This window comes from Lepidochelys kempii, chromosome 1 (genome assembly GCF_965140265.1).
Source record: "Lepidochelys kempii isolate rLepKem1 chromosome 1, rLepKem1.hap2, whole genome shotgun sequence".
NCBI lineage: Eukaryota > Metazoa > Chordata > Testudines > Cheloniidae > Lepidochelys > Lepidochelys kempii.
In genome coordinates this window covers 98998782-99021826 of record NC_133256.1, presented here as the reverse complement: position 1 = coordinate 99021826, position 23045 = coordinate 98998782, and the positions used below count along the sequence as shown (strand labels likewise).

General features: G+C 49.4%; 1 protein-coding gene across 3 annotated transcripts in view; it reads right to left on the bottom strand.

Annotated features, from left to right (window-relative positions):
- Positions 1–20166, bottom strand: part of CLYBL (citramalyl-CoA lyase) — a 230801-nt gene extending 210635 nt beyond the window's left edge. For 2 of the 3 annotated variants that reach the window (XM_073348613.1, XM_073348606.1), the window contains exons 1-2: positions 20081–20166; positions 16613–16741 (exon numbers count right to left, since the gene is read on the bottom strand). Coding sequence is in view for 1 of the 3 variants with exons in the window: in XM_073348633.1 (XP_073204734.1) it covers positions 13641–13789 (149 nt within the window). In the remaining 2 variants the exon portion in view is untranslated. Of the gene's footprint in view, positions 1–13640; positions 13903–16612; positions 16742–20080 lie in introns of those variants that run through there. The other variant, XM_073348633.1, reaches the window with a different exon arrangement.
- Between the last annotated feature and the right edge of the window lie 2879 nt (positions 20167–23045).

Genomic DNA, 23045 nt, shown 5'->3' with positions numbered 1-23045 from the left:
TCACTTGTCGACTTCAAACCCACACTCAATTTTTCCTTTTAGATGATGATGCATCTATAACGTAACGGTGTTTCTGACATATTGCAGCATACAGCAGTAGGAAGATTTCCTCAGTAGCTTAGTTTCATGGGAAGGGGAAAAAAAACACTGCTAAATGTTTTTCACATCTATCAACTTCTCCAAAGAGTAGTTACCAACAAAAAAGAGTTTTTATGCTTTCAATATGCTGAAGTCAATATTTTGCACTGACCCAACAATTTTAAATGCTTTGAGTAATAAGTTGCAGATTTAACAAAAAAAAACAACAACCCACCACCCAATATTTAATGCACAAATCCTAAACACATAAGTTTGTATTTAAAGGCTAGATAAATTAACACAAAGAGACTACGATGAAATATCATTACGGATTTTAGGTTTAAAGTTAAAAAAAAGACAAAAGTAAAGAAATTTTAAATTATTTATTAAATGCCATCTAGAAATTGTACTTATTTTACAAGGAAAATATAGTTTATTTTTGTATGTCTCTGCAAGACAGCTACCATATACATGTCGCTACAAAATACTGAAAAGCCAACACACTGAGAGGCAGCTTGTGATATTAATATGAAACACTGAGTAGTCCACATAAGTCAATGAGTCAACTTGTAAAGAGTAAGGTACTACCCAATATGAGTAAGGGTAACACAGTCTGACCATAAAGAAAAATAATTTCAATCTTGTCAACTAGCAACGTATCTACAGCATCAAAGCAGCTGGCTCTAACAAACAGTCGCACAACTGACTTTTAAAAGTAGATATCAAGGTCTGAATCCTGCAATCAGCTCTGCAAACATCCAGCTCAATGCAGGATTGGGGACCAAGTGGATCAACCTATGTAACAACAGAAAAATTCCAGGAAGACAGAGCCAAGTGAGAAAATAATTTCTGAATCATTATTGTTTTTAATATTGAGACCCTCTAGAAGAATTATATCCTTAGACACTGGTTTACACATTGAATTATATTATTTTAGAAATACCCCCATCAGTAACTGCTGACAAAAGTATTCATAATCACCCTTATTTTAAATCAGGCAGACTCATCTAAGTATTTAATTAACCCCTTGCACTTAGAAAATAGAATAAAGATTATAAATGCCAAATTCTACTCCCAGTTACTCCTGTGCAGGCCTCCTGTTGTCCATAAAATTTCGGGACTGAGTCTATAAACATGCATTTGAGTAACTTTACTCCCATGAGTAATCTCAATCCAGTCAATGGAAGCTGAGAGTAGTCAATTACAATTAATGGGAACTCTGAATTCCCATCACTTTTGAAAAATGGCCCACTTATTTAAGTGAATAAATATAGATTCAAGTGTCTAATTTTAGGCATTTTGAAATTTTGGGCTCAGTGGATCAAATCACAAAAATCACCATCAAAACTGACAGTCCCAGAGAGGGGCTTAGCACAGGGCAAGAACAAGTTTCCATCATATTCTAGAGGTGATAGCACCCACGAGGTCTGGGTTGAAGTATAATGGTTGAGCTCGGTGGGGAAAGCTATACCTGTTCTGTAAACAAATAGTGAACTTCAGTTTCCCTTGGCTGCCATTCTAGCACCTTTCATGGTCTCTAAATTCACTTACAAAAACTCAGAATATTCTTTATTCAGTAGACTGTGCTCACTACTTTAGAATCATTAGAGTCTATTGCATGGATAGACATGTAACTTCGTAGTATGTTGCTCTACTGCAGACCATTGTCAATACTAATACAGAAATCATACTTAAATCATTGAAAATGTTATACATATACTGTTAATTTTCAAACAATAAAAAAGGTTGAAATATTTAATATAAATATATTTTTATATAAATATACAAAAAGGCCCCCTCCATATAAGCAGCTTCAAGATTGCAAAATATTCCTAAACAGATCAACTTCCTCCCCATCTTTCAGAAACAAATCTGAATAGCTAAATTAGTAGCTCAGCAAAATAGTAGGTTATAATGAGAATGATAACAGGCCTTAAGCTCTGGCAGCTGGTGCTGTAACAGCAATTTAGGGTTTGTAGCAGGGCCATTCACAATCATGTGTTTTCTATGACATAAGAGATAGCAACACCACCAGTGAGAAGTATAAAAAGCGGATATAGCTTTTTATAGGCAGATGTTTTTCAATTTAAAAAAAAAAACCACCATAAAGCACATTTGCAATTTTGATAATCTAAGTATGTAGCCCACACTACAAACCTGTTACCGTCTGGAGTCTAGAGTTTAAATTTACAAGCCTGTTTTGCCTTCCTGCAGGCACTTTCAACTTATAAATGGCACCTTTCAGTGTCCTGAAATATGAAGGGTAGCTAGTCTCAAATTCTCATGTTGCTTAATGGTCTCACATAAAATGAGGTCCAGAAAACTTTTATTACCACCACAGTTCAAATTCACAGGTGAAGAACCACCAGGGAAAGGATGCGGACATGTCTCTTGCTTCTGCTCTCCTAATTTCCCAGGTGCAAGGAACTTTCCCACTCAGTCTTTAATGACTAGTTTAAGTCTTAAAGTGAAGCTTGATTCAAACATATGACCACAGTATAAAGAAAAGGAGTACTTGTGGCACCTTAGAGACTAACCAATTTATTTGAGCATAAGCTTTCATGAGCTACAGTGTGTATGATAACACCCATTTTTTCATGTTCTGTGTGTATATAAATCTCCTCACTGTATTTTCCACTGAATGCATCCGATGAAGTGAGCTGTAGTTCACGAAAGCTTATGCTCAGATAAATTGGTTAATCTCCAAGGTGCCACAAGTACTCCTTTTCTTTTTGCGGATACAGACTAACATGGCTGCTACTCTGAAACCTGACCACAGTATGTTACCCATACAAAGACTGGGAGTGGGTCAGAGGGAGAATTCCTCTAGGAGAAAAATACCAGGGATTAAGACTTACTAGTATCAAATATAGGTAGAAAATATAGCTGTAAAACTAATTTGCACAAAATAAAAAGCTTAACTAAGTGATGCATTCCTTCCTTCTGCTTTCACACACTTACCTGCTCATCACTGCTGGATATATTGAACAATGTCCACAATAAGAAAAGAATTTTTCTACACCCACAGAATTATACACAATTTCTGAACTAACAAGTATTTGTTCACAGTCTATTGGAACTGACATGCTATGCTTTGAAAACTGATCACAACCCAGCAGCCCAGATGAGGGAGAAATATATATCAGAGGATTTTGTATGCTACAAATTACTTCTGAATTTATATAAAGATTTAATGATTCATGACATGCCAAATATAGTGCAAATGAGCTTTGGTTTTTTGCTAAAAAAAACAACAAACCAATTACTAGAGGCCATTCAAATGCCACTACATAAAATGGGAAAACTAGTAAAATTGGTGTTTTATTTCAAGTGTGGCTCTGAAGGCCAACTTGTTTCTTGGAGGGCTTTGTGCGTCAACAGAGCACTTGCATTTTTCCAAGCAGGAAAACAGATTAAGATGTTTTGAGAACATTTTACAACATACTTTGATTTTTTTTTTAAAAGTAATGGGCAAAAAGCTCACCACTTAAATCAGACATTTCAAGCAACAAGCATCTTAGCCCTTCTCCATTCCTCTACATTCTTACTTGAGAGGTAGCTGAATTAGCATAAAATGTGTGTTCTTCAATGCACATGCCCCTTCACAGGTTCTGCTGTATGTGTGTTTGTATGTTTAATGTAACAAAAAAAAAAGTCTGAATGCAGGAAGACATCTTAAATTTTGACCACTAATACTCTATAAAACCTTAAAGAGAATCATATAAATTAAAAAAAAAAAAAGGAGTACTTGTGGCACCTTAGAGACTAATCAATTTATTTGAGCATAAGCTTTCGTGAGCTGAAGTGAGCTGTAGCTCACGAAAGCTTATGCTCAAATAAATTGGTCAGTCTCTAAGGTGCCACAAGTACTCCTTTTCTTTTTGCGAATACAGACTAACACGGCTGTAACTCTGAAACCTGTCATATATAAATAAAATTCTAATTAGCGGTTTAAACACTTTTGTTTCCTTGTTCCAATGCTAACAAAAACAAAAAACAATGCAAATGAAAATTATATAGGCAGTCATGTTTTATTGGACAGTACTAAGGGCCACAAAATTAATTTGTCTAAACTGCTAAATATATTTAATTTGATAACTTTTAAATGTCTAAGAATATAGCACACAGCTAATGATTTCAATCAAAAATAAATCCTTCATTTATTTTCTGTTCAGTATGATTAGCTCTGCCCTAAAACTTGGGTCCAACCTCAACCTTACATATAATTCAAAACTGACTTTACACATTGGGCATGTGACTCCAGATTTACCTCAGTAGGAGTTACTTCTGATTTACCAGTGCAAGTGATAATAATCAATCCCTTTAGCTTTAATTTTCCAGATAAATGGAGCTTTATTTTTCCAAATAAATGGAGCTTTATTTCATAGGTTCTCAGTTAGAAAAGTAATCTGAAAACATCTTGAATGTTGTGGACTTTTAGCAATTCTTCATAGCTATTTCCTAGGAATCAATACAAATACAATAATTTGGAAATAAAAGGAAATAAAAAGAATTCTGTGATGAGCTAGTTTATAAAACAAAATTTCCAATACATGCTCCATTTTTCTTCCCTTTTTTGTGTATAACAGCTTTTAGGATAACAACAGGACCAATCAATCTAAATTAATTCTACAAAATATTCCTCTCCTCCCTGCCCCGTGCACCTTAAAACACCCACTGACGGTTTAAGGCAGTGGTGTCCAATATGTTCGCCACTAGCTACATGTGGCTAATAGGCTATTGAATTGTGGCTAATGCATGTGGCTTTTTTATAATGTGGCTAATAAGAAAAATTCAAAACCACAAGTGTGGCTAGCAGTGTGGCTAGCATCAAATTTCTATTGGACACCGCTGGTTTAAGGAGTGGTGAATTAAAACTCTTAATATCAAGTCCACACCAGATAAAACAGTAATTGTAGTCATACAGTACTGCAAGTGTAGCTACAACATAGCATGACAGCTTGTTAGTGTTGAAAATATATAAGCTCTTTGTAATTGTGCCTCTGGAATGCCGTCTGTCTTGAATTACATCCACCTGGGATCATGTTTTGATGACCAATATGGACAGATTACTGGAACTTTAAAACCTCGCTTTCTTTGTAATTGACATTTAAACTGTTTGAAGTTTCTCATTAAGTCCTTTTTACAAATTAGGTGCAGATGTGTAAAGCTAAATGTACAGTACTAAGGGAAATTAGGTCACCTGAAAGCTCAATATAAAATGTAGCTATTAACTACTTTAATGCAAAAAGTACATTAAAATTTAGAGATCAACTCTATATCCCAAATTCTTCAAAGTTTCATCATTTCCCTTTCATCACTGCAGAGCTCCTGATGCTAACCGTGTTTAATTAAAATAATAGAATAAAGGCAAGGAAGTTCAGCTACTCAGTCCATGGTAGTACATTGATCCAGTCCTGTAGGGACAAACAAGGGAAGACAGAGATCACTAGAGTCTTGTCTATCCCATGATAACAGGTAATTCAAACTTATGTTAGCTACAGTCGGAGGCGAAAGGGGTTACAGGAGAACTGTGAGATAATACCGCAGCGTTTAAGGAAAAGAGGGGAAAATTAACAGGGGACTTCAGTTCAAGTTTAGCACATATTGGGGTCAATAATAGCAAGTCAATTTCCACCGCTATTTGTGTGTGGACATTCTGCAAACTTCTTAGGCTTCACATCCATGTGAGGTAGAAGAGGGAAGAGTATTCTTTTCTCTAATAATATTTACTAATTGCTGCCATCCCACCGAGATGCTTGGGGTCCTGTTCAAACAAACACAAGAATGCTAAATAAAACATTTTAACATGCCAACCAAGGTGGCTTAATTCAGAAAGGGGTGAGTGAGAGGTGTCCTGCACAGGGACCGAGGGAGGTTAAAACTAAAAACCCCTCAGAAAAAAGAAAGTGTTCATACGTTTTACTTACAAGTAGGGAGGGATAAGCTGAGGAGCAGACACTGAAACTCAATTACCCTCTGATCAAAAGTGGAACTCCTAAAAAGTTGCAAATGTCAGGGCACATTTGCCTGCCAGGATGCAGCTTACAGGGAACTTCTCAAATATTGCCCAGTGCTTCCCATCAGGCTTGAAAAAAGCCCTGGCTGGGATGATTTAACTGGGAATTGGTCCTGCTTTGAGCAGGGGGTTGGACTAGATGACCATCTGGGGTCCCTTCCAACCCTGATATTCTATGATTCTATGATAAGGGATTTAAGAACCGACAGAGTGGACTTAAAATCAGTTCACCACTTTACAAACAACCAGTGCAAAGAACATAGGCTTGAGGCTCAATCCCAGAAGCTGCAGTGCTTAGCACTTCCTGTGAAGAATTTAGGGCCCTCCTTCTCCACTGAAGTCACTAGAATAGAGGGTACTTTGTACTTGCATAAGACACTCAGCAACCTGTAGGATCAAACTCAATATGATCCTGTATATTTGCTATAGGGCCCATTCATCCACCATACAATAGGCAATTATAATATTTGAGTTTAACAGGGTTGCACGTAATAGTGCAAAGTCTCTCAGGATAAAAGAGGGCGCAATCTACACAAACTGAACTGAAAAACTGTTTGGCATCACAATGCAGGACACAGCAGGAAGACATGTTTGGGAAGGGGAGAAGTAGTTACCCAGTTGCCAGAAGCTGGGAATGGGTGACAGGGAATGGATCACTTGACGATTACCTGTTCTGTTAATTCCCTGTGAAGCACCTGGTGTTGGCCACTGTCAGAAGACAGGATACCGGGCTAGATGGACCATTGGTCTGACTCAGTATGGCTGTTTTTATGTTCTTATGCCAACCCCATAACTACACCCACACACCCCAAGAAAAAAAGAGGTTGGGAACCATTGCTTAGGGAAAATGCATTTGTACAAAATTCTACTTAATCTAGACACATTCTGGGTAGGGTAACCAGATGTTCCATTTTTAAAGGGACAGCCCCATATTTAAGCCCTCCAGCAGGTGTCCCGACTTTTTCTTAATAACAGGCAAAGTGTCCCATATTTTCTGTTCCTCCCGCCCCCAATCAGTACTGGCAGGTCCTGCTGCTGCCAGATCCCTGCTCACCAGCCACCTGCCCACTAGTGGTGAGTGGGGGGTGCGGGGAGTCCAGTGGCCAACAATGGGGGTGGGTGTGCAAGGCTGGTGGTAGGGGAAAGCTGCAGCACGTGGGGCCGGCCACTCCTCGTGCTGGTCCATCAGCACAGCCCCCGCTGTGTGCTAGCTCTCGGAGGTCCTGCCCTCTGTCCTGTTTCCGGCCGGTGAAGTGGCACAAACTGCAACCAGCATTTTCCCACCAGTAGCAGTTACCACCATGTAAGGATGTCCTTCTTTGCTTACCCAATACAATTTGCTATCCTTTGCTATCCTGAAATTCTGCCATGGAGCAGTTTGTGCCGCTACACCAGCACTGGCTGCACACTGCGAGCTGCAGTAGCTGGTGAGTATGGGCAGGCGGCAGCTGGTTATGTGTCACCTCTGCTGCCCACTCATCTGCCCTTTACATGCTCCCCCCTTGCTGTCCTCTCCCTTCTTTGCCCCTCCACCGCCCAGCCCCACTGCTCCTCCATACTCCCTTCTCCCTGGCAGGATGCATCTCACTCCCAGCACTGTGGGGAGAACCAGTCCCTCATTGGAGCCTAGCTGGCAGGCTCCTTCCTTCCTCCCCATCTCCCCGCCTGTGGCTGGGCCAACGCCTCAGGAAAACCCAAGACCCTCCGGCCTGGGACGCTGGCCAGGAGGAGCCAAGACCTGCATGTGCCCACACCCTGCACAGGCATGGGGAAGCCTCTCCACCCTCAGCTAACCTCTGGAGTGGCGGGGGGGAAGCAATTTCCAGCCTGTTCCTGCCCAAACCTGCAGACTCCACAGCAGCCTCCCAGGGAGAACCTTAGCACCTTCTTCACCTGCCCCTCCCTCCCTGGGTCCTACCGCCAGGGAGCATGGGGCTGCTCTATCCCCTAGGCACGCTCCCCTGCTGAGCCACCTCTCTGGCCAGGTTCGCTGAAGCCTCTGCAGTCAGGTTCCCTGGTGCACAATGCATTTTTAGGGCTTAACTCCTTCCTGCCCATGCTGTAGCTGGGGAACAGGAGGCAGCTGGATTATGCCGGTGGCTTGGAGATGTCAGCTGCCTTTCAACACTGTGCAGGCAGGAAGGGACAATCTGCTTCCTGCGACGGGGAGCGGGGGTGGGGGGGGTGAGGGGAAGAGATGAGCTCTGCAAAGACACAGGCCAAGTCATCCCTTCCCCCCACCCTTTCCCCTGCAGCTGGAAGCAGCTCCCATCCCTTCCCTCCCACACAGTGCCGAAGGGCTGCTGCTGGCCACATTCTGGTGTGAACCCTGGCAGAAATCTGGGGAGAGATGGCATGTGACCCTGCATGTCCCCCCACGTATTGCCTGGGGAAGACATGATGCCAGGTACCAGAAGAGGCGGGATCATCCTGGGGGCCCAGCCAGGCATGGAGGGCGGAGAGCGCCGGGCAGGGACAGGAGGGTCAGTTGGTCACCGCCCGCACCGCACCCCCCACAAGTGAGAGGGGTGTATGGGAGTGTGCGTGCGTGTGCACCTCTCCCCATGTGCACCATAAAGCCTTTAAGATAAGAAGGTAAATAAAAAAATCCAACTATGCAACATTTCTTTTTAACAGGGGCTCAGTCAACTTGATGTTAATTTGAATATTTGTACTGTATAGTTCTGAGTGATTGACATTGAATTTGCTTGAATACGAGTAATTTTACCAGGTGTCCCATATTCAGCATAGGGAAATATGGTTACCATAATTCTGTCCATCTTCATTATTAATACTTGCGCCGGTCCTGTGACTGGATCCAACTGGGCAGGCCCTTTGTGTCTTGACTTCAGTTGGCTCCACAGAGGCACAAAGATCCAAGCATAAAAATACAGTAAAAGGATCAGGACCATTACCGGTATTTACAGCTGTTTAAAAATATTTTCCCCAAAATGAACCATTATGTGGCTTTTACCATCTCCAGTTTGTGATAAAATTAATTTAAATGGATCAAAATAACATGGTAAAAGTGAATATTCTCTGTTTTGCCAGTTTAAAATGTTTTTGCCATTACAAAGTCACACTTGCAAACACAATTCATCCCCGAATCCTGAACAGAACATTTTAAAAATCTGAAAAACCCAGAACTAGTTATTTTCACTAAAGGGTTAGGAAAGGGATACCTCATCTGCACAGATACTCTTAACACTTCACTGATGCTTTCAGTTAAGATTGTAAAAACAATACGTATCAACAAAATTTGCTGCCAGTGAGGAATTACTTTATACATGCTCACATAAATGTTGCAACAAAGTACCAAACTATACAGGGAGAACCTTTTAATTTCCTAGGATAATTTCAGCTCCCATTGCGTTAGCACCCTCCAGTGTCCAGTCTAAGAAAAACAACATTGATACTAGCTTTCCAAGGTTTCAGAGTAGCAGCCGTGTTAGTCTGTATTCGCAAAAAGAAAAGGAGGACTTGTGGCACCTTAGAGACTAACAAATTTACTTGAGCATAAGCTTTCGTGAGCTACAGCTCACTTCATTGGATGCATTCCCTGGAATATACAGTGGGGAGATTTATATACATAGAGAACATGAAACAATGGGTGTTACTATACACACTGTTAACGAGAGTGATCACTTAAGGTGATTATTACCAGCAAGGGGGGGGGGGGGAGGACGAAAACCTTTTGTAGTGAGCTATTACTAGCGGGGGGGGGGGGGGAAGAAACCTTTTGTAGTGATAAGCAAGGTGGGCCATTTCCAGCAGTTGACAAGAACGTCTGAGGAACAGTGGGGAGTGGAAATAAACATGGGGAAATAGTTTCCAAGTAGCCACAAACCTGCATTTCTTGACAAACAGTAAAGATGCAGCACTTTCCTGCCGTGGAGATAGAGCAGTGGCTCTCAACCAGGAGTATGCATACCCCTGGGGGTATGCAGAGGTCTTCTAGGGGGTACATCAACTGATCTAGATATTTTACTCCTTTTTCAACAGGCTATATAAAATGCACTAGCAAAGTCAGTACAAACTAAAATTTCATACAGACAAAATGAGGAAGTAAGCAATTTTCAGTAATAGTGTGCTGTGACACTTGTATTTTTATGTCTGATGTTGTAAGCAAGTAGTTTTTACCTGAGGTGAAACTTGGGGCACACAGGACAAATCAGACTCCTAAAAGGGGTACAGTAATCTGGAAAGGTTGAGAACCACTGAGATACAGAACAGGTTTCAGAGTAACAGCCATGTTAGTCTGTATTCGCAAAAAGAAAAGGAAAAGGAGTACTTGTGGCACCTTAGAGACTAACCAATTTATTTGAGCATAAGTAGGAGCTAAAAAATGAGTAAACCCTCAATGCTATAAATTAGTCTTAACCCAAGTGTAAAAGTATTAGACCAAGTATACTTGGTCTGAAACGGAATTATTAACAAAAGTAATAGCTTACACTCCTATACCACTTTTAAACACTTATTAAGCCTCACAACACTTCAGATGCTGTTACATGCATTTTATTGATAGAGAAACTGATCTGACTCTGTGCACTTGATATAAAACAGGTTTATGCCATAATCCTGAAAACACTTACACACATCCTTAAAGTTAATGGGCTCTCAAACAGCTGAGCAGTCAAATGCAGTTCATCTATGTTTAAAGGTGCAATATAGAGGGTAAAGGAGATTTCCTGTGGGATGTGCTTAGTACACAATTTCAAAGGGTTAAACTAAATTTTTTCTTCAAACCAAGCAAATGCACTAGCCCTCAACAAGGACTACGTCCATGCCAAGCTTCAAACGCCAGCTGTTTTCACTATAACCCTGTCTAAAAAGGTGGTGGTAAAGTTTTTAAAAACAGGAATAGTACATAGTTTACCTTAGCCAAATTCAAAAAAATATTTAGAAGGATTTTGTTCAAACTTTCAAAAAAAAATCATCTTTGGGAAGATACCAATTATAGAAAATTCCAGTCCAAAAGATGAAAGCTTTGAAACATTATGAACAAGAGAAAACAGGTAAAAATAGTTTTGCAGGTCTGAACACAGGGTCTCCTCCTATGTACATAAAGATACCCTCATTCCTTAGTATTCTGATGGCATCTCTAAAAAGCAGATTCTTAGTGATGCATTGATGTCACAGTAACACAAAGAACAGTTTCTGTGACAGCTGAAAAGAATGCCACCAGATCAGAAGAACCCGTGTCTGTAGAAGAAATTACTCTCTATAACCTGCTAACCCGACCATCCAATTCAGCATTTACCCCTTATTCATCACCAGGAGCACCTAGCCTTACTGCCACTTCCTGAAAAAATTCTAGACAGCCATTATGCAGAAAGCCCATAAAGCACCTGCTATCATTATTTCCACAACTACACAGACTCCCATTAAACAAAGACCAGGAAACATGGAATTAAATTCAGTGAACACGTGCATGGACTGTACACTTTTTAAGTTGTCCCTCTGTTTTCTCTTCTCACTCCCATTTGGCTAACTTATTGCACAGCAAGGACTTTTTGCTCCTCCACATCAGTCAACTGTACTGATTCAGACCTTGGGGAGCAGTCTGGGCTCAACATTTGTCTCTCAAGTTTAGCAAAACCACCCTTTCATCTCAGCAATAGGAGGGGCATCTAGCAAGCTGAATCAGGTCCATTAACTCTACCTATGCTCATCTCAGCAACAATGGCTTAGAAGACCTCTTCACCTCTAGCCCCACTAAAAGGGTCTTTCCTTCTAGCTCTTGACTCCCCTTGGATTAAGCCCTCTCCATGCAAGGCTCAATTCAATTTTTCTGCCATTCCCAGCAGTTGCTATGCCATGCAGTTCATCTAGCAGTGAATAGTCTTGCCCTAGAAACAGGCAGCTCTAGAGAGAGGATGCTGGAGGGAGTCACTGCTGGCTAGGAGAGACTGACCATTTATATGCACCTTGCTGAAAGGAAGCACCCAGCAATCAGCTGAGGCAAGAATGAAAAAAGTACAGGGCACAATATAGATAGGAAGGAGGATTCCTTTCCAAAAGAACATTATGTTAAAGCCCTAGTGTAAACAGAGACAGGAAAGTAGTGATGGAGTAAATAAGAAACTCCCAGAGCTGCTGTTGTGTCCCTTTCAGGGACTTGTATGTTATTTATTAGCATTACTGCTGCTAGCTTAAACAAAACTTTAGTGCTGGTTTAGGGACTGAATAAGTCTGGTCACTGGTCTCCTGGCTGAGGGAGTCAAGTGAGGGAGCCTCATTGCCCAGATGCAGGGGTAGGAAGAGGCTGATAAAGGCAAGAGCAACTCCTGGCCTGCCCATGGTAGTATTGCTATTGGCCTACAAATATTATAGACTTCTTTCATCAATTGGTTCATGCTTATAAACTTACAGCCTCCAAGTGGACTTTTGACCCCTTCATTGTACAGTATAAATACTCAAACCCTTCATGTTTGGCTGTTCGAAGTCTTGGCATTTAAAGTTCTGCACACTAAAAGTGTTTTATTGCCCTCTCTGAAACAGGGAGTAGAAGTTGAAAAAGTCACGGTTACTGGATCAGTATAGAAAGCGTCCTCCTGGGTTTTCTTTAGGACAATGCTACTTAAACTACAAGGGATTAATTTTGGCTGTGTCAGTTCATAGCATTTCTCTCTTGTGCAGCACAAACCACTCTAGTTTTGCTCTTGTAGTTACCATAATAGCACCAGAGTCCCTGTTGTGCATTCATATAACCTTCTAGGTTTCAATTACTTTTGTATTGCACACTCTTTCATTAATAAACTTTAAAATATTTACTGCATTATGCTGTCAGACAGAACTGCAAGTATTTTTAATTTTAATTATTAAAGTCAATTGACCCTTGACTACCTATCCCACTCTGGTGCTAAAACTCTGCTTGCCTTCCATAAGTGCTGTTCCAAGGTTTGCTAAAGCAAGGTCTGTAAAAAATATTAAAATTAACTATCCTACTATGTGAGGGCCTTTTCTGTTAGGTGTTTGAGAAAATATGTCTACAGCTCATTTAGAAGGCTTTTGAGAAGGCTAACCATCCCTCAAATCCATTCAAATATCTGATTAATCTGTTCAGCCCTGCTCCATAAAGGCAAGGCATAAATTAAAGGTCTGTTTTCAGCCTGGTCCCAAAACCCTGGGACTGGATGGCCCAGGGGATGGGATACAGGACCTTTCACTTCTAGGTCCCCTCTTTGATCCATTGCAGATTGGTAGTGATTTAGGACAGGGATAGCATGGTATTTATAAAGGTTTTTATGACCCTGGGAAAAACTTGTTAGTCCCAGTTTAAGGCATTATCTATTTTAAAAATTGTTTCATTAATGCATTCCACATTACACATTTTTAGTTACATATTCAAATTGTGGTTACATAAAGGCAGTAGAGTTGTAAAGTAATTTAGGGTTCTACAAATAAAAACTAAAATTGTAATGGGTTTAATACTGATATATAGGGCTGTCAAACGAGATTAAAAAAAGAATCACGATGAATTGCCGTTTTAATCACACCATTAAACAATAACAGAATTTAAATATTTTTGGATGTTACTTACTTACTTCTGTGCTGCTGCAGCTTGTTGTGCCTGGCACTTGGCCTGCAGCTCAAGGTGGGCTCCGTGCTGTCACATGGGAGCTGCATCTTGCCAGAGCCCATAGCCATCCCCCAGCCCTCTGGGCACTCCTGGCTCACCAGGGATGCCATTTCAGATTTTGGTTTGCGACTGAGTGCATGTTGGGGAGTGCTGTCTCTTTAATCAGAGCATGCAGGAGCCTGAACACATTGCAGGACTCATTCCTGAGCCAGCAGCAACAGAAGAGAGGATCCCCCTGTTCTCTAAGCGCAGTTCAGCAGCTACCGGGTACACAGGCAAAGGGATGGGAACACCCTGCATTAGCCCCATGCCCCTACTCTACATGGCAGACAGGAGGAGGCTCCCGGTCCAGAGCAGGTTGGCCAGGGGCAACTCCATGGAGGGGGAGGAGGGAGCAGCAGTGGAGCAAGACTGTGAGATGGGGGGCACCCCCTACCCTGGAGGCACACAGTGGCACCGTCCTGAGCATGGTGCCCTGGGTGGTGCCCCCTTCTCACACGCCCCTAAGGCCTGCCCCTCTAATAGCCCTGGTGTCTAGCTGATCAAAATCAGCCACCAGGCAATCCACCTCAATGCTCCACCCCAGGGAAAGTTTTCCACCTTGGCTTCACAAATGTTATGCAGAGCACAGCAGGCTGCTGTGACCATGAGAATCATAGGCACTGACTCTGTGGGTGCTCCATGGTTGGAGCAGCGCCACCCACTCACTGGCTGGCCCCACCAATCAGCTCCTCCCCCTCCCTCCCAGCACCTCCTGCCTGCCATGATCAGCTGTTCAGCAGCATACAGGAGACACTGGTGGGGGAAGGAGGAGCGGGGCGTGCTCAGGGGAGGGGGCAGAACAAAATGGGAAGAAGCGGGGTGGGAGCAGGGCAGGGGTGGTGCTTGGGGGAAGGGGTGGAGTGTGGGCAGGGCCTGGGATGGGGATTGAGCAGCTTCAGGAACTCACAAAGTCGGTGACTGTGATGAGAATATTTTCCTCAGTGAGGTCTAACCTACCAAAAAGGCAGCACCAGCAAACCTTTACCAAACACACATTCTACAGTCATTCTACAGTGTTGAAGCGCTCCTTGCTGCTCGCAAGATTTCTACTGTATGGCTTCATGAGTCACAGTTGTAAGGGGTAGGCTGAGTCTCCCAGGAACACTATGTGTATTTCCACATCCCCTTTCGCACAGGCACTGACTTTGTGAGTTCCTGGGCGGTGCTCGACCCCCGCTCCGTCCCAGGCCCAGCCCCCACTCCACCCCTTCCCCCAAGCTCCACCCCCCTGACCTCTTCCTGCCTTGTTACACCCCCTCCCCTCTCCCTCAGCACCTCCTGTACACTGCTGAACAGCTGATCACGGCAGGCAGGAGGCGCTGGGAAGGAGGGGGAGGCGCTGGGAAGGAGGGGGAGGAGCTGATCGACGGGGCTTGCTAGTGGATGGGAAGCGCTGTGGGGGGAGGGGAGGAGCCGATTGGTGGGGCTGCTGATGGGTGCTCAGCATCCACTATTTTTTTCCTGTGGCTGCTCCAGCCCCAAAGCACTCTAAGAGTCAGTGCCTATGCCCTTCTGATCTGGAAAGAAAATTCCTGTATGCAGCTTTCTATACAGGACCGTGTTCCTGAAGATGCCTGCATCATGCACCTTCCCTGGCCATCCTGCACTGATGTCAGTGAAACGACCCCAGTGATCCACCAGTGCCTGCAATACCATAGAGAAGTAGCCCTATCTGTTGATGTACTCCGTTGCAAGATTGGGGCCAAAATTGGGATACGCGTGCCATCTATCACCCCACTGCAGTTAGGGAATCCCATTGTCGCGAAGACATCTATTATTACCTGCAAATTGCTCAGAGACTGAGTCATAGTCCTTCACAGCAGGAAGAAATTAATGGCCTTACACACTTACATCACCGCAACCCCAAAATGGACTTTCCAACTCCAAATTGATTTGTGACTGACCAGTAGCAGTCTGGAATTACCAGGCTTCACAAAGTGATTGCCACACACTTTTCCACCATTACAGCAGCTCTCATTTTCGTGTCATTGCGCTTCGGGGCAGGAGGTGAGTTCTAAAGTTCTGAAGCTACTACTTGCCATCCCACCCCACAATCCAATCCCACCACTCGGCATAGGCAGCGAGTTATATGGGCCCATGGTGCCCGCGCCCCACTAATATTTAGGAATGTGGGCCTGGCTCCACTAATATTTGGCCTTACTGCGCTTTGGATGGGCCCCACACTTCAGGGGGATGCAGGGTCCAGGGCGGCCTAGGGGATAAGCAGGGGGCCTGGCACTGGCAGCAGCAAACAACCCAGCCCCAGCCCACCCCACTGGCTCCTGGCATCACTCGGGGAGGGGGAAGAAGCCAGAAAGAAACAGGAAGCCAGAAAGAGGCAGGGTGGGGGCTTGGGGGAAGGGGTGGAATGGGAGCAGGGACAGGATGGGGATGGGTCACTCGCTGCTGATGGCACCATGCCCCCCACTAAACCCACAGACTGTTCTGGACCCTGCATCCCCCTGAAGCGTGGGACCCCCAAAGTGTGGGGGCAGTTACCCCAGTCCATCTTACAGTCCAGGGCAGCCTGGGAGGTTAGTGGGGGGCCTGGCGCCGGCAGGAGCAAGTGACCCAGCTTCAGCCCACCCCCGATCCGCCCCCATTCATCCTCTTTCCGGCCTCCACCTCCTCCCCTGAGCGACGCTGAGAGCCAGTGGGGCGGGCTGGGGCCAGGTCTCTTGCTGCTGCTGACACCAGGCCCCCCACTAACCTTTCAGGCTGCCCTGGACCCCACGTCCCCCTGAAGCATGGGGCCGCGCAAAGCGCAGGGCCCGGAGCAATTGCCTCAGTGACAACCATCAGCTTACTGAGAAATAAACCTGGTTAGCTAGTAAACATGTTTTCTTTTTAGTTGCATAGACCAGTTTTGCTGCTGGGATTTTCAAACTTACAAGTTGCAAACAGACCAACTGACAAATCTCAGTCACAGCACATCAGAGCAGCCACGCTCCTCGCCCTCACAGGTGCTGCAGCCAGAAGGAAGCTGTGTGGGGGCTATTGCAAGTGAGCCTGGAGGGACACTAAATTTGAAGGTGGGGGCGTCACTGACTGTCACCTGAATGAGAGGGCAGCTCTGAATGGCGGAAAGGAGAGTCCTCACATGTGTTCCTGCAGCAGGAGGGGTCAGGTCAGTCAGGGAGCGGGAACTGGGGGCCTTAGGGAGTGAGTGGGGGCTGTATGTAGGCAAAGGTGGTCAGGGGGCTCTGGAGGGCTGTGTGGAGGGTTGGGACGCAGTGGGGGCTGTGAGGGGAGTCAGGGGGTCTGTGTGGAGGCAGAGGGGGCTTTGGACGTGAGTGCGGGGCTGGGTGGGGGCAAAGTGGGCGGAGCTATGTGGGGCACTAGGGGTGAGTGTGGGGGAAGGAGAGGTTGGGGGCAGGGGGCTCTGGGGATGGGGCTATGCAGAGGCACTCGGGGTCAGTGGGGGGCTGTAGGGGGCGGGGCTGGGCGGAGGCAGTAGGGGTGAGTGGAGGGACTGTAGGGGGCCGGGGCTAGGCAGAGGCACTAGGGGTGAGTGGGGGGCTGTAGTGGGGCAGGGCTAGGCAGAGGCATTAAAGGTCAGTGGGGGGCTGTAGGGGGCCAGGGCTAGGCGGAGGCACTAGGGGTGAGTGGAGGGCTGTGGGGGGCCGGGGCTAGGCGGAGGCACTAGGGTGAGTGGGGGGCTGTGGGGGGGGAGGCTAGGCGGAGGCACTAGGGCTGAGTGGAGGGGCTGGAGGGGGCCGGGGCTAGGCGGAGGCACTAGGGGTGAGTGGGGGGCTGTAGTGGGGCAGGGCTAGGCAGAGGCATTAAGGGTGAGTGGGGGGCTGTAGGGGGCCGGGGCTAGGCGGAGGCATTAAGGTTGAGTGGGGGGCTGTAGGGGGCCGGGGCTAGGCGGAGGCACTAGGGGTGAGTGGGGGGCTGTGGGGGGCCGGGGCTAGGCGAAGGCACTAGGGGTGAGTGGAGGGGCTGTAGGGGGCCGGGGCTAGGCAGAGGCACTGGGGTGAGTGGGGGCTGTAGGGGGCCAGGGCTAGGCGGAGGCACTAGGGGTGAGTGGGGGGCTGTGGGGGGGAGGCTAGGCAGAGGCACTAGGGGTGAGTGGGGGGCTGTGGGGGGGCTAGGCGGAGGCATTAAGGGTGAGCGGGGGGCTGTGGGGGGGGCTAGGCGGAGGCACTAGGGGTGAGTGGAGGGGCTGTGGGGGGGCCGGGGCTAGGCGGAGGCACTAGGGGTGAGTGGGGGGCTGTAGGGGGCCGGGGCTAGGCGGAGGCATTAAGGGTGAGCAGGGGGCTGTAGGGGGCCGGGGCTAGGCGGAGGCATTAAGGTTGAGTGGGGGGCTGTAGGGGGCCGGGGCTAGGCGGAGGCACTAGGGGTGAGTGGGGGGCTGTAGGGGGCCAGGGCTAGGCGGAGGCACTAGGGGTGAGTGGAGGGGCTGTAGTGGGGCAGGGCTAGGCGGAGGCACTAGGGGTGAGTGGGGGGCTGTAGGGGGACTAGGCGGAGGCACTAGGGGTGAGTGGGGGGGCTGTAGGGGGCCGCGGCTAGGCGGAGGCACTAGGGGTGAGTGGGGGGCTGTAGGGGGCCGGGGCTAGGCGGAGGCACTAGGGGTGAGTGGGGGGCTGTAGGGGGCCGGGGCTAGGCGGAGGCATTAAGGGTGAGCAGGGGGCTGTAGGGGGCCGGGGCTAGGCGGAGGCATTAAGGTTGAGTGGGGGGCTGTAGGGGGCCGGGGCTAGGCGGAGGCACTAGGGGTGAGTGGGGGGCTGTAGGGGGCCAAGGCTAGGCGGAGGCACTAGGGGTGAGTGGAGGGGCTGTAGTGGGGCAGGGCTAGGCGGAGGCACTAGGGGTGAGTGGAGGGGCTGTAGGGGGCCGGGGCTAGGCGGAGGCACGAGGGGTGAGTGGGGGGCTGTAGGGGGCCAGGGCTAGGCGGAGGCATTAAGGGTGAGTGGGGGGCTGTAGGGGGCCGGGGCTAGGCGGAGGCACTAGGGGTGAGTGGGGGGCTGTAGGGGGACTAGGCGGAGGCACTAGGGGTGAGTGGAGGGGCTGTGGGGGGGCAGGGCTAGGCGGAGGCACTAGGGGTGAGTGGGGGGCTGTAGGGGGCCGGGGCTAGGCGGAGGCATTAAGGTTGAGTGGGGGGCTGTAGGGGGCCGGGGCTAGGCAGAGGCATTAAGGTTGAGTGGGGGGCTGTAGGGGGCCGGGGCTAGGCGGAGGCACTAGGGGTGAGTGGGGGGCTGTGGGGGGACTAGGCAGAGGCACTAGGGGTGAGTGGAGGGGCTGTGGGGGGGCAGGGCTAGGCGGAGGCACTAGGGGTGAGTGGGGGGCTGTAGGGGGACTAGGCGGAGGCACTAGGGGTGAGTGGGGGGCTGTAGGGGGCCAGGGCTAGGCGGAGGCACTAGGGGTGAGTGGGGGGCTGTGGGGGGCCGGGGCTAGGCGGAGGCACTAGGGGTGAGTGGGGGGCTGTAGGGGGACTAGGCGGAGGCACTAGGGGTGAGTGGAGGGGCTGTGGGGGGGCAGGGCTAGGCGGAGGCACTAGGGGTGAGTGGGGGGCTGTAGGGGGCCGGGGCTAGGCGGAGGCATTAAGGTTGAGTGGGGGGCTGTAGGGGGCCGGGGCTAGGCGGAGGCACTAGGGGTGAGTGGAGGGCTGTGGGGGGACTAGGCAGAGGCACTAGGGGTGAGTGGGGGGCTGTGGGGGGGCAGGGCTAGGCGGAGGCACTAGGGTGAGTGGGGGGCTGTAGGGGGACTAGGCGGAGGCACTAGGGGTGAGTGGGGGGCTGTAGGGGGCCAGGGCTAGGCGGAGGCACTAGGGGTGAGTGGGGGGCTGTAGGGGGACTAGGCGGAGGCACTAGGGGTGAGTGGGGGGCTGTGGGGGGCCGGGGCTAGGCGGAGGCATTAAGGTTGAGTGGGGGGGCTGTAGGGGGCCGGGGCTAGGCGGAGGCACTAGGGTGAGTGGGGGGCTGTGTGGGGACTAGGCGGAGGCACTAGGGGTGAGTGGGGGGCTGTAGGGGGCCAGGGCTAGGCGGAGGCACTAGGGGTGAGTGGGGGGCTGTAGGGGGCCGGGGCTAGGCGGAGGCACTAGGGGTGAGTGGGGGGCTGTAGGGGGCCGGGGCTAGGCGGAGGCACTAGGGGTGAGGGGAGGGGCTGTGGGGGGGCTAGGCGGAGGCACTAGGGGGGAGGGGAGGGGCGGGGGCCCTGGGGGAGCCGATGACAGGCGCTGCGGAGCCTGTGTGGCTCTGTCACTCCGGAGCCGTTAGGGAGGGGCGGGTGGGGGGTTGTTAAGCGCAGCACGGCGGCGCCCGCGCCCACGCCTTGGGGTCTCGCTCTCGCGGGGCGGGGCTTGTGGGGGCCGTGGGGTGAGCGCAGCGCCCCCTCCCCCACGGCTCAGTAGCGTCACTCACAGTCTCCGCCTCCTCAGACCCTGCCCAGCCAGCAAGAGCCGCAGCGCCCCTGCCGCTGCCGCCATCGTCGTCTTAGCCCCGCCCCCGCCGCCGATTGGCCCAAAAGTTGAGCTCCGAACGAAACAGCGCAAACGCCCGCGCGCGCTGATTGGCTCGTAGGAGGGGGCGGTGTCGTCACGTGGGCCCCGCTTCTGCCCGACACGTGGGCCCGAGTGGCTTCTGGGGGCTCTTTGCCTTTCTGGGTTGGGACACAGGACCCTGGGCCGCGAACGCGACAGATCCCCCCGGCCGGGCCCCGCCCCCCAGGGCTCCTTGCCCCTGGCCGGCCCAGGGGCGCGCCTCGGGTCCCGCTGTGCTCTGCGCGGCCGGCGGGCCGGGCCTGCTCCGCTCCCTGCTGCCCCCCCTCCCCCCACCGTCGCCTGCCGGAAGCGCCTTGGCTCTCCCTCCTGCCGCAGCCGCCTCCCCTGAGGAGCGGGGCAGCGAGCCCCACGCCTGAACTGGGCCCCCTGGCCGTGGTCTTCTAGGCCCCTCGGGATTTCCCTACCCCCCATCCCCCGAACTCCCCCGTCCCCCCAGTGTCAACTAGTTACTAGTGTTGTTAAATCAGTCGTTTTCTAGCCGCCCCACAGTTTCAGTTTGTGGGGAAACACGCAGCGGGAAGGGGCAGCGCTGTGGGGCTGATGGTGGGTCCCTTGGTGCCCTTGAGGTTGCGGCCACAAAGCAGGTGCTGCTAGGCCTGGTCCACTCACACCTTGGTACCGTGTCACTGGCTTGGCCCCTCATCCGGAGCTTATAGAGGTGTTTGAGCCACTCCCAGTGGGTCCCCTGACCCCGCCTCAACGTGTGGACACAGCTCCAGGGGGTGACATGCCCTTATGAGCCAGGGTTTATTCCCAGCCTTCATGGCAATAGCAAGCATGGTGGTGGGTACAGCTATACCCTCCCAGGACTTGTGCTGCTTCAACAATACCCCCCTCAAAGCAGTGCTGCTTCCTGCTGCAGCCACGCCTGCAGTGACAACATGTAATTAGCAGAGAAACAAAGGCTTTGTCTAAACCACTATTAGGAGCCCTATTGTAGTTGGCTACTGGTTTTCTGCAGCATGTGAATCAGACCTGGGGCTGGATGACATGGGGAGGTCACTTAATCTTTCCAACTCAGGTCGACTTACAACACCACACTAATTACTGCAGTGATTCATGTCCACGCTACTCTCTTTCTGTCGAGGGTGCATGTCCTCACGAGGAATGCTTCCGCCGACTTAGAGGGGCAGTGCGGGGAGCTGAGAGCCTGCCCAGAGCCCGACTGCTCCCCAGCTCTTGGCTCCCCACTACTGGGACTTCGGCTGACCTCCCCCAGCTCTCTGCTCCCAGCTGCAAGGTCTGCATCCATGGTCCGGGCAGCTCCTGGGAACCTCAGTGCAGTCGCTGAGCTCACTCCCAGCTCTGAACCGGGCTGTGCTTGCCCAGCTCCCTGCTCCCAGCCAGGCTGTGGCCTGGGATCCCCACTGGGAGCCTGTTGGCTGCCCCAAGGCTCTCAGCTCCCCTCAGCCACCCAAACTCCAGGCATGGAGCCAAGAGCCTGGGGTGCAGCAGGGCTCCTGGTGGCAAGGAGCATCTGTGCAGCACCAGGACTCCCCACGGGGAGCCTCCAGGCAGCAGCCCTGTTGTCAGCAGGGAGCCAAGGAAGCCCCATTCTGGGTCAGGCTTGGACTTCCAGGCAGCAGCTGGGCTGGAAGCCAGGGAGCAGCCAGGCTCGGAACGGGTTGGGCCCAGCCCAGCTGGAGCAGGGAACCCAGGGTCAACTAGGCTCTAACTGGAGTCCCCCACCTGCCCTGGGGACAGCTCTCTTGTCAAGTTCATGGCTCCATGCATAGAGTCCTGAAATAGAAAAGAATGACAGCCAACAGCTCATGTAAGTAATGCAGTGTACACAGTCTACACGGACACTGTTGCCTTAACTACACCAACATAAGCCCTGTGCCTCTCTGGAGGTGGATTTATTATGTCGATGTAGTAGGGCACTTACATTGGCGGGAGCAAGGCTGTAGTGTGTACACTGACATAATTAGGTCGACGTAAGCTGCCTTATGTCAACCTAACTCTAGTGTAGACCAAGCCACAGTTTCCCAACTGCAAAATGGGGATAATACTATGTCCTTTCTCCCCATCTTTGGCTTGTCTTGACTATTTAAATCGGAAGTTCTTTGGGGCAGGGATTCTTTTAACTGTGGGCCAGATTCTGTTACTAACATTTAGTAGCACATGGCTCCACAAGCAGTCTTCTTGGGGCCATTTGTGGAGGAGGGCATGAATAAGGGTGAAAAAATCTGCCCTTAAATGTATGTACAGAGGCTAGAATAAAGGGGCCATGATCTAGAGCCCTGCAACCCAACCCAAACCCGATAGGACCTGACTACAAGTGTCAGGTCCAGGTTGCATGGGAAAGCAATTGGCCCCTTTCAGCTCGGCTTTCCTGCTTATGGGGTCAGCACAGTGGCGGCTGTGTGACCCACTCATCCCAGCTGCCACCAGCTCATTGCGCTGTGTGTGCTGCAGAGTGAATGTGCTGAGACGTTGCAGTGCCCTTCACTCTGCAGCTCATATACAGTGCAGCAGGGGATGGCAGACAGCACAAGCAGGTCATGAATCCACCACTGTACTGACACAATGGGCAGGAGGCAGCAGGGGCACTGACTCAGGTTCAAGGGGAAGGGTTTGGTCGGGTCAGAAAATGACTTGGTTGGGTCGGCTGGGCTTGGGTCTGAGCTGGGCCTAACTTCTCCCCTGATCTCAGCTGGAGCCTGTAGGTTCTACTGCAGTACAGCTAATCATAATGGTGATGAAAAAGGTGTCTGCAGGCAAACCTAGTTTACACCAGAAAAGGTTTACTAGTTATACTGGCAAACTCCACTAGTATAGGCACAGTTTACACAGGCAAAAATGTTTTTGCCAGGATAGCTTAT